The sequence below is a fragment of the Hemitrygon akajei genome, chromosome 4, assembly GCF_048418815.1.
Source record: "Hemitrygon akajei chromosome 4, sHemAka1.3, whole genome shotgun sequence".
In the NCBI taxonomy this organism is placed as follows: Eukaryota; Metazoa; Chordata; class Chondrichthyes; order Myliobatiformes; family Dasyatidae; genus Hemitrygon; species Hemitrygon akajei.
The window spans coordinates 134876769-134888549 of NC_133127.1; the positions used below are offsets into that span (position 1 = coordinate 134876769).

Genomic DNA, 11781 nt, shown 5'->3' on the forward strand with positions numbered 1-11781 from the left:
CTGAAGGGTCTCAGCCCAAAACGTTGACTGTACTCTTTTCCATAGATGCTGCTTGGCCTGCTGAGTTCCTCCAGCATTTTGTGTGCTGCCTAAGGAGGAGAGATAACTTGATAGAGGTGTACGAGATAGGAGGCATAGGTCAAGCGGACAGAGACTTACCCAGGGTGGACAAGGCTAAATACAACTCTAAAGGAATAACTTTAAGGTGTTGGGAGGAAAGTATAGAGGAATGTCACAGATAAGTGTTGTTTATTTTTTTAAACATACAAAGTGGTAGGTGTGTGGGGTGGTGGTAGAGGCAGAAACATTAAGGAAATTTAAGAGACTCTGAAACAGGCACATGGATGAAAAAAATGAAAGGCAATGTGGGAGGGAAAGGTTATATTGATGGAGCAAGTCATCGTGAGCCAAATTGTATGGTTCTATGTTCTATGTTCTCCAAATGCTTAAGTATCCTCTTCAATGGTTTAATCAGAACAATAAGACTCACTGGTCTATTATTTCCAGAATTATCCCTATTATCTTTCTTGAATAATGGAACATCCTCCAATCTTCTGCTCCCACTCCTATGCCACAGGGATAATGCAAAGATCTCCTTGAGACTCAAGGCGAATGACTATATAATTTCCTGTAACTAATGGAAATATCTATATACCTACAGTGATCATACTAATATTCAGTAATAATATTTAGGAATAAATGGCCTTTTTTTTGCAACAGCTTACAAGGATACTGGAGATACACCACTTACAGGATGTAGTCAATCTATTTAATTTCATTCCTTAATATTGAATACATCCTATGAAAATCAAAAGATATCTGGTTTTGGGCGGAGAAGGATTATAGGTAGTTCAACTTTAAAACATGGTCTGTATAAAGTGATTTGGGAATGTTGTTGATAAATTTGGGAAAACTTGTGCAGGACAAATTGGTTATAACCTTTTTTAAAAAAAAAAATCAGGGAACCACTCGATATACTCTGGAAATTAGCAAAGAAAAGGCTGCTTTGAAAAGAACATTTACAGTACATGTAATCAAACACCATCTCCTCTCAACTCGGGCTGCCAGTTTCACTGCAGAAGACAACTTACAATTGCCAAGTGATCATGATAGTCTATTAAACAATGTAAAATACAGCCTCCAGGAGTTTTGAACTTGCAGTGGCAAAATAAACAGCTATTTAAAACACATTTATTAAACAATTCTGCAGGAAAAGTAACTTTCAGACTTATAATGACAAACTCTTTAGCTGCCAACTCCATTTCTCCCATTGACATAATCTACGTACTTTGAACAATTATCAAAGTACAATGGTTCCAGTTAACTGGGATACCCTGAGCCTCAATTAGCTAAAGTTTCAAGGAAATAGTAAAAAGGTATAAAAAACACAAACTACTTTTTTAACTGAGTAACAATATTTAAATTAAATACAGAACAAATTTGAACACTACCAATGTTACTACAGTACTACAAAACTATTTCAGCTCCTAGAACTTATTTACAGAGGAATTCATCCAGTGTACACTGTCATGTATAGGGTACCCAGGGAGGGTAGTATCTCTGTTGAAAGGTCTTGTCTGGTCCTTTCTGGGGCAGCACACTCACCTTTGGTCCTCACTTGACACTCAGCTCTCACCTGTGGCTCCAAGTTCCTGGTTGTATGTGACAGTGGCCACACCTGGTATACTGCTTTAACAGGCTGGCTAAACCATGTGAGGATAGCTAGTGGGCTTCATACCCCAGCGAAATATGGACATGCCTGTCCTACCATGTGAAGTTAGCTCCAGTGGACTGGGTGGATGAGATCAACAGTGAGATCCAATGGCCAAGGCAGCGGTGGAGAGTTAAAGGTATGATAAGGCACAGAAGTCTGATTGTCAACTGCACCACTGCAACCAAGGAATACTAGTTTATGATAACTTCTTGTACCACTGGACCCAGACGTTTGAGGTAGAGAGAATGGAACTGCACAGTACAACTTCTTTTCCACTTTAACAACTCTCCCACACAGGTTTCACTGTCATCATTGGATATGGACAATCAGCATGCTACCTTTTCAATTTGATTGACTGTAAATGAACAAAATTAGTGCACTCAGTGCAGATAATGGACTGCCTTCATACAGTGCTTTTGATGATTGCATTCTTTAAATAATCATTTTCGCTGTAACATTCAAGATGATAGTCAATACCTTCAAATTCTTCATAGATCCCAACTTGAAGAAGTGAAATAGTTTCATTTTCAGTCTGCCATTTCAGGCATCTCCAAGCCTGAATGCTTGAAATCACAGCATTGAAAACAATTCTAAATTGTCTTTTTGCCCAATTCTCCAAACTATCACTCTGGTTCCCATTCCCCTGCTAATCTATTTTAAGCACTCCTTAATGGCTCTAGCAAACCTGTCTGTAAGGATAGCGAGACCCCTCGAGTTCAGGTGTAACCTGTACCTTTTGTACAAGTCACACCTTCCTCAAGATACCCCAATAATCCATAAATCTGAAACCCTGCACCCTACACCAATTCTTCAGCCACACACCTAGCCAAATCATCTTATTCTTACCCTCACTGGCACGTAACACAGACAGCAAAGCAGAAATTACCACCCTTTTCCTGCTTTTCAGTTTCCTACCTAGCTTCCTGTGCTCTCTTTTCAGAACCTCATTCTTTTTCCTACCTATATAATTGGTACCATTATGTACCATGACTCTGGCTGTTCACCCTTCCCCTTAATAATGCTATGGACTGAGATGTCCCCGACTCGAGCACCAAGGAGGCAAAATACCATCCATGATCTCTTTCACATCCACAGTCTCCTGTCTGTTGTCCTAACTGTTGAATGCCCTGTCACCACCACTCTATGCTTCTGGTGCAACTTCTACCCTGTAACATGCATTTACCACCTTCACATTCTCCTATACAAGGACGAAGCCATCGAGATGCAGCTGCAGGCAGGAGGTTTTGGCCCACACTACTGGTTTAGGAGCAGTTGTTGCCCTGCAGCCATTAGGCTGCTGGATTGTCTTCACTTGCCTCAGTGACTCCCCCAGCCTGTGCATTCACTTTCAGGGACTCTACAGCTCATGTTCTATGTATTATTTGCATGATTTGTTCTTTTTCACATGTTGTATATTTGTTGGTATTTGGATGTGGTTTTTCATGGATTCTATCTTATTCCTTTAATTTACTATGGGTGCCTGCAAGAGGATGAATCTCAAGGTTGTGTATGGTATACATACTTTGATAATCAATTACTTTGAATAATATCCACTTTGGCCCCTACATTTAAATCCTGCATCTTTAATCCAAGTGATTTCAATCTCCATAGAAATGACTGTTAATTGATTAAAGTGATCTAGATTATTCTGTCAGTGATGTGGTGTAGATGTTCACTACTAAGTCTTTATTACCCTAATACAGAGTGGAATAATTATCATAACATCCTTATAACTTGTCCTAACATCTGCATCATGTGCTTGAAAATCAGTGTAATTGCCTTTCTCAAGGTTTCTCAAAGAAAAGCTACAAGTATGATGCAATCAACAGAGTGACAAGTATGAACTTAAATTAATTCACCAGAACAATTGGAAGTTAATGAAGTGGAAAAATAATAAATCCAGCATGTATTTTGACCCTGCAATAAGTTTTAGGTTCAAGTAGTTAAACAAGAAACAAAGCAATGAAAAAAAATCATGTTGGCAAATATTGAACAAGCAGTAATTCAATTACATAGGCTAAATCAAATGATTTTACATTGAAGACAAATAACTGAAGTAAAATATTAAATCTCAGGAATTAGTTAAGCATCTTTAAATAACAAAAACTATTAGGAAATTTTTACCAGCTGAAAATGTTCAAACAAAACTATATTTCCTCTCCCGTTGTAATTAAGAACTTCCATAAAAATATGACAGTCTGATCCACAAATAATTTAGTATACAGGTAGTCCCCGAGATACGACCATCCGACTTACGGACAATTCATACTTATGAACCGAGGAAGGAGAAGCCCATCCGCCATTTTAAGTCGGATCGCAACGCCGTCCGCCATTTTAAGTCGTTGCCATTGACACTGTGTTGAGTGTGTAACTTTGTATTTGGCTTAAATTTTTCTTAGCAAGATTCACCCTGACCTCACCACCACCCATTCCAGTTGGCTGGTGGTGCAGTGAGATCAGCGCCGGGCTCAAGAACGGTGGTTCCTGAGTTCGATCCAGTGACAGAACGCTCCTGTGCCGGGTTGATGTCGATCCAGTGACTCCCATACCATCCGTGCTGGGTTAATGTCAAGCTCACAACTCAACCTCGTAAAAAGCACTGCCACCTCCAGTTTAAATTCCCACACGGAATATTGTGGAGGATCAAATACCCAAACCCAGCCAGCCTCCACTTGTCCCATTTAACCTTAGGACCCGGGGAATTCAGTGCGGTGGTGCTTAGGATTTGGTGGAGGTTGGGACTCACTGCCCGCAGTGTTTCTGTTCCACTGACGGGAAGCGATTGCAATTGAAAATAAAGTGGAAATAATAAAGCGTTTGGAAAGAGGTGAAACACCATTGGTCATTGGAAAAGCATTAGGCTACAGTCGGTCAACGATCGGAACAATTTTAAAGGATAAAGTGAGAATAATGGAACATGTGAAAGGACCTGCCCCGATGAAAGCTACAATTATTACTAAGCAATGCAGTGGTTTAATTAACATTTCATAAGTGTTTGATATGCATAGAAAGGTAAAACATATACTAAGACAAATGTTTGACTAACTGACGCTAAATAATACCGGATGTACTTGTTCCGACTTACGTACAAATCCGACTTAAAGATGGACTCAGGAACGGAACTCGCTCATAACCCGGGGACTGCCTGTAGACTAATTGGCATTAAAAAGCTGAAGCTTACAACTAAGTAACAAAAGAACATTTCATTATTAACAAAAATTAATTACCTGATGGATGACATATATTGCATATTGAAGCTGTTGACGCTGCAGGAATGGATGAAGATAATATAGAAGTTGGCGCAAATGTGGCTCCCTGTTTCGATGAGGAACAAGAATTGCTGTCTTATACCAAGCTTTGCAGTATGGAGGAGTATACCGCCCACCAGATTTTACATACGGATTTTTTCTTTCAATTTTGCTCATAATTGGAATTTTCTGAAAGCTGATTGTCAGTGGTCCAACTGTAAATGTTGACAACAGAAATGTATATTCTATATGGTCAAAATCATAAAAACATTCTTAATCATAAAGCAGTTCTGTATATGACATTCCCAAAGAAACAGAAAATCTATGAACTAGACTGCCAAACCTTTCTGAAGAGTTCAGCATAAAGTTCAAACATGCAGATTTGAAAACATAGAATATGTTACTCAGACTAAATGAAGTTTAGGCAGAAATGTTTGCAATCAAACCTTGCTAAAATCCTGCAAAATACATTTTGCTATGATACTGCATAGATTGCCATCAAAAACAAGAACTTCTCTTCCCACTAGCACTATGGCACCAAGATTCGGTGGCAAAGAATTGTTTACATCCACAAATGCCTGGTGTTTATTCACATATGGTAAAGAACAAGAATTTGTTCTCAATAATTAGAAAAAAAATCCAACTGAAGATCAAATCTTACTGTTCTGCACAAATACAATAAATATTAGTCTGCTTGGATTTGGTGTAACAATAGCAATGTCTGAAATACTTGGGACATAAAGTGAACTTTTTTGCCACCAATTATTTCAAGGTATTACATTTATTAGCACGAATGACCTTTTCCATTGTTATACAATAGCTTATTCAGTTTGGTAGGAAGTTATTTCTTGCAATACCCTCAAATATTATTTTAAAAAGCTACATTTGAAACACTCTGCAGTCATTTAATTCATAAAAATTTCTATAACTACTTAGATTTTTCTTATACTGCAGTCATAAGAATTCTTAAATGTTGCACACCAATCTCAAATTTTGATGCAATTAAACCATGTATCTAATGGATTTTCATAGCTTATCCAATACCGTCTTCTATACAGAAAAAAAAGTCAATTGAACTATGTAAAGTGATGTGAGCTTTTTCAACCAATTGTGGATATTTTATTTAAATAAAATTTTATCAATTGTTTTATTCAAAACCTGCACTAAAATTTTAAAAGGTGACAAAAGTCAATGAAACCAACAGAAAAGGTAACAGTTAGAGAAGTATATTGCCTTGGAAACCTGGCTGGGTGTACATTACAGCTATTAACTTGTTTATACCCATTTATGGGAAGTAGGAAGTTGCATTTTTTCTAAGATTGCAACTACAGAATTAAGTAGCTATAATATTTCAGAATACATTCAGAGAACACACACCAGGAAGTTATCAGTATAAATTTATTCCTTGTTAATATAATTTGGTACAGAAATAGCAATGGGAAAGCAAGAATCTGCAAAACTTAATGACCTGGTAAACTGAAGCGTGGGTGATCTGTCCACAAGGTTAAACTGATTTAGGCCAAGGCATACTGTCAATTAAAATGAGTAGCAAAGTATTTGAAACAGTGTGCATATACTTAACGTACCCAGAATATACATACAAACATTCAAAGTGATCTACTGCAACTCTAAGTGTTTATTAAAGAGGGCAATGGTTTTTCCCCAAAGTTATTTGATAATGATGTGCTTCAGCATGCATTTAAGAATGCTGGAGAGCAGGTTTTTCAGACTGTCATCAGACATGTATAGAAAATTTAGTTCAATCTAGTTTCAAATCAACATGCATTTCCAAACTATCCATTCTACAGCCTCCACTTGATTCACCTTACTAAAGTACTTAACAGAAATTAAGCAGCAAACTGAAAAGGAATTAAAAATACTGTACAGCCAATGGAGAACATTTTTATAATTAAGAGTAGGAAGGAAATTATGAACAAGGAGACAGGATACAAGTTGACTGAAGTTGGAAAGAACAAGCAGCTGAGAAGTAGTGAAGGTCAATGTTGTTATAAACAAAGCTGTTGCTGTTATAGAAATTGAGTTACTATAACAGCAAAACATGCCAAAGCACGCTTAGCACAAGATTTTCAAAATCTTCAAACTTGCTTAGGATACAAGTGCAGCTGAAAGGCCTGGTGACAAAAGTATAAACAGGAGATTCTGCAAATACTGATAATCTGGAGCAACACACACAGAATGCTGGAAGAACTAAGCCAGTCAGGCAGCATTAATGAAGGGGAATAAACAGTCGACGTTTCGGGTTGAGATCCGAGTCCTCATGAAGGATCTCAGCCCGAAACGTCAACTGTTTATTTCCCTCCACAGAAGGACAGTAGTAGAACAAATACATTGGAAAAAGGGACTTGAGCAATGCAGACATTTTTAAGGCAGGCGGCTACTTAACTAGGAGACAATAACATTGCCTGCACAAGGGCAATGTACAAGTGGATTAGTACGCGAATACTGAAATTCTGCATACCTGAAATTAGGGAGAGCGAATATAAAGTCTCGAGTAAACAAAACACTAATAAAGGTTCAAGTGTGGGAAGTGAGAAGCAGATTACATAACAACGAAAACTTCAACAAGAATAAATTACAGTAAGAACGTTTTAAAGGATTTAGTTAAATTGTGTCCAGAGTACTAAGAGTCAATATTGTTGAGTTGCAGCCAAAGGAAGCGAACAGTCGCCAATAACCACGAAGTAACTCCGCAGAAATATTTTACTAACGTTGACCGAAAGGGAAATATTAACCCACATGACACAAAACACAACTTGGCTTTATACACTGTTTACATAGACCGACATTTTATCGAAAATCCCTCTCCTGGCTTCAAAGCAATTTCTTAATAGTCCATAGGCACGAGTTCAAATCCCAGAGATGAGCTTTAATCAGTTCTGACATAGTAAGCCAAAATAGTAGCAGTCTCCCGTTCAAAACATGGAAACTCTGAAATCGCTAATTCTCTACAAGGGACCAAGATCTACAACTCAAGTTTACCCAAATTATTCCATCATTTTAATCTTCACTTCCCCATTAAATGAACCACATCCTTCCCCCTTACCTTCAAAGTGCAAAAAGAAATTCATATCGCTCCCCCACCCCCCCGACCTGATGCAAAGTGCCTGGAAATCAAACAGTTTAACAGGAGCCCGGACTTGCGGCATGAACTTCAACCCCAGTGCTCTGCTGTCAGAAGAGTTAAATAACAGAGCAATCCAGTGCCCTTCATGCACCAAGTGTTCTTACCAAGCAGCGGCGACTGGGCGGGACACTGTACTAAAGTTTCCCGGTCAGGACCTGGGGTGATCAGGCTGAGATTGGTGTAAACGTCGTGGGTTTTCGTGTAATCCCAGTGGCCGCCGTGGTCATCCTCATACAGCAGACTGGTGAAGGAGTTGGAGAGGCTGCGGCGGTACAGGAAGAGGACGAAAGCCAGTTGCAGCAAAGCAAGGACAAGCAGGCTACAAGGCCGGCTTGGGGAGCACAGGCGGGTCATTGCAGCCCGCGTATACAGCCCATCCGGGCCACCTCTCGGCTTCACAGCGCCCACTCGTCCCCGGCGCCGCCGCCGACTACATTGCTGAGAGCTGTCAAGCCTCTACACTCCCCGGAATGGACGAGCATGGCAGCTTGGTACCAAGACAGGACGGTGACACCGCAGGAGTTAAAGCGCGGCTGCCGATCTCCTTCCCGCTCGGCACCGTGCTGCCTTACAGCGAGTCAGCACGCGAATAAACACTGCCCACCCACACCTGCGCATTGCTCGGGAGCGCGTCGCACTCGCACTCCCACTCCGCCCACTCCCCGCCTCCCCTCCTCATTGGCTCTCACTGCCAGGGACAGGAGGCGCGAGGAGCAACTGTAACCGCGCGCTGCCCGCCCGCAGCCTCCGCGCGCTGATGTACCCTAACGTCCAAACCGGCGGGTTGGGAGGAACAGTCAGTGCGAGTAGGATGGGGGTATTCATTGGAGAGCAGCTCTCACCCTCACCCGATCACATTCTCGAGGATTCGTGATGCATATTAATTTCTGACCTAGTTAGTGATGCGTATCGCCCAGAAAGAACTGAAATAGAAAAGCTGAGGTGTCCTAATTAACTTCTCCCAGCAGAAGCAATGACCATTATTGTAAAGGAAGCATCTCTTACGACTTCCAAGGTAATATAGGACACTTAGTGCAATTAATTTATCAATTTCATCCCGGATGTTTTTTTTTAATGCTTTACACACAATAAGGAAATTCCATTACAAACAAATTTAAGGAATACCTTCTCAAGGTAACTCAGAAATGTGTTATCACTTAGTAGGAAAGGTTTCTGGTTAATTTATTCAACTAGCAAAACAAAATGAGATAGTCAGGGAGTTCCAATGAATGCTTAAGCACCATCTATTAGCAGAATAATGTATTTACCTAGCCAGGATGAGGCCACCCTCAAGGTGGAGGAGCAACACCTTATATATCATTTGGGTAGCCTCCAACCTGATGGCATGAATACTGATTTCTCCTTCAGGTAATAAAATATTTCCCTCCCCTTCCCTCTTCTTCTATTCCACATTCTGGTCCCTTCCCTCTTCTCACCTGCCTATCACCTTCACCTGGATCCCTCCTCCTTCCCTTTTCCCCATAATCCACTCTCCTCTCAGATTCCTTCTTTTCCAGCCGTTTATCTTTCTCACCCACTTCACACCTACTGTCAGGGAGGGATGAGTGTGGATGGATGAACGGACAAGAGAGTTATGGAGTGTGTGATCCTGAAGGAAGGTGAAAAGGGAGTGGGGAGGAGAAGATTTGTCCAGTGATGGGATCTTGTTACAGCTGGTGGAAATGGTTAAGAATGATATACTGGATGTGAGGGCTTATGGATGAAAGGTGAGAATTAGGGGAACTCGATCTGGAAGGAGGCAGTGTGAGAGCAGAGGCATGAGAAAAAAGTTAAGAACAACTTCAACCAGATGGATGAGGGTATTGATGGAGGAGATTTGGTTTCATCTTTATTGTAGAAAGAAACTGAGGGCTTTATGATCTTCCTGATTAGGGACAAGACTATACTACCATAAAACATAGGAGCAGAATTAGGCCATTTGGTTCATTGCATCTGGCTGATCCAATTTTCCTCTCAGCTCCACTCTCTTGTCTTCTCCCCGTATCCCTTCATCCCTGACCAATCAAGAATCTAGCAACTTCTGCCTTAAGTAAACATGTAAGACTTGGCCTCCACTGCTGCATGTGGCAAAGAATTCCACAGATTCACCACTCTCTGGCTAAAGAAATTCTTCCTGATCTCTGTTCCAAAAGGATACCCCTCTATCCTGAGATCATGTCCTCTGGTCTTAGACTCTCCCACTATAGGAAGCATCCACTCTGTCAAGGCTTTCACCATTCGACAGGTTTCAATAAGGTCACCCCACATTCTTCTGAAATCTAGTGAATACAGGCCCAGAGTCATCAAACGTTCTTCATGTCACAGGCCATTTCATCCTAGAATCATTTTCATGAACCTCTTTTGAAACCTCTCCAGTTTCACCGCATCCTTTCTAAGATAAGGGGCCCAAATCTGCTTACGATACTCCAAGTGAGGCCTCACCTGTGCTTTATAAAGTCTCAACATTACATCCATGCATTTATATTCTAGTCCTCTTGAAATGAATGTTAACATTGCATTTGCCTTCCTCACCACAAACTCAACCTGCAAATTAACCTTTAGGGAATCCTGCACAAGGACTCCCAAGTTCCTTTGTATTTATTCTCCATTTAGAAAATAGTTAACCCTTTCATTTCTTCTACTAAAGTGCATGACCATACACTTCCAGACACTGTATTCCATCTGTCATTTCTTTGCCCATTCTCCTAATCTGTCTAAGTCCTTCTGTAGCCTCTCTACTTCCTCAAAATTACCTGCCCCTCCACCTATTTTCATATCCTCTGCAAAATTTACAACAAAATCATCAATTCCATCATCCAAATCATTGACATATAACATAAAAAGAATCAGTCCCAACACAGGTGATAGGCTCTTTTAAGAGACTCCTGGGCAGGTATATGGAGTTCAGAAAAATAGAGGGCTATGGGTAATCCTAGGTAATTTCTCAGGTAAGGACATGTTTGGCACATCTTTGCGGGCCAGAGGGCCTGTATTGTGCTGTAGGTTTTCTATGTTTCTACGGACCCCTATGGAACACCTCTAGTCACAGGCAGCCAGCCTTAAAAAGGCTCCAGTTATTCCCATTCTTTGCCTCCTGCCAATCAGTCACTGCTTTATCCATGCCAGAATCTTTCCTGTAATGCCATATGCTTGCAGCTTGCTACATGTGTGGCATCTTGTCAAAGGCTTTCTGAAAATACAATTACACATCAACTGATTCTCCTTTGTCTATCTTGCTTGTTATTTCTTCAAAGAATTCCAACACATCTGGCAAACAAGATTTTCCCTTGAGGGAACCATGCTGACAATGGCCTATTTTATCACATGTCTCCAAGTACCCTGAGACCTCATTCTTAATAATTGACTCCAACATCTTCCCAAACACTGAGGTCAGTCTAGCTGGCCTATTGTTTCCTTTCTTTTGCCTCTATCCCTTCTTGAAAAGTGGAGTGACATTTGCACTTTTCCAGTCTTCTGGAACCATTCCAGAATCTAGGGATTCTTGAAAGATCATTACTAAAGTTTCCATGATCTCTTCAGAAATGTCTTTCAGAACCCTGGGGTGTACACCATCTGGTCCAGGTGACTTATCTACCTTCAGGCCTTTCAGTTTCCCAAGAAGCACAATTTCACACACTTCATGACCCTTGACAGCTGGAAGTTCCACCGTACTG

General features: G+C 40.5%; 1 protein-coding gene across 1 annotated transcript in view; it reads right to left on the reverse strand.

Moving 5' to 3' along the window:
- The window catches only part of LOC140726673 (beta-1,4-galactosyltransferase 3-like), a 28070-nt gene extending 19349 nt beyond the window's left edge, over positions 1-8721 (reverse strand). Inside the window, exons 1-2 of the mRNA XM_073043353.1 lie at positions 8212-8721; positions 4942-5177 (exon numbers count right to left, since the gene is read on the reverse strand). Of these exons, the coding sequence (XP_072899454.1) occupies positions 4942-5177; positions 8212-8461 (486 nt within the window). The 5' untranslated portion in view covers positions 8462-8721. The remainder of the gene's footprint in view (positions 1-4941; positions 5178-8211) is intronic.
- Positions 8722-11781: the final 3060 nt, after the last annotated feature.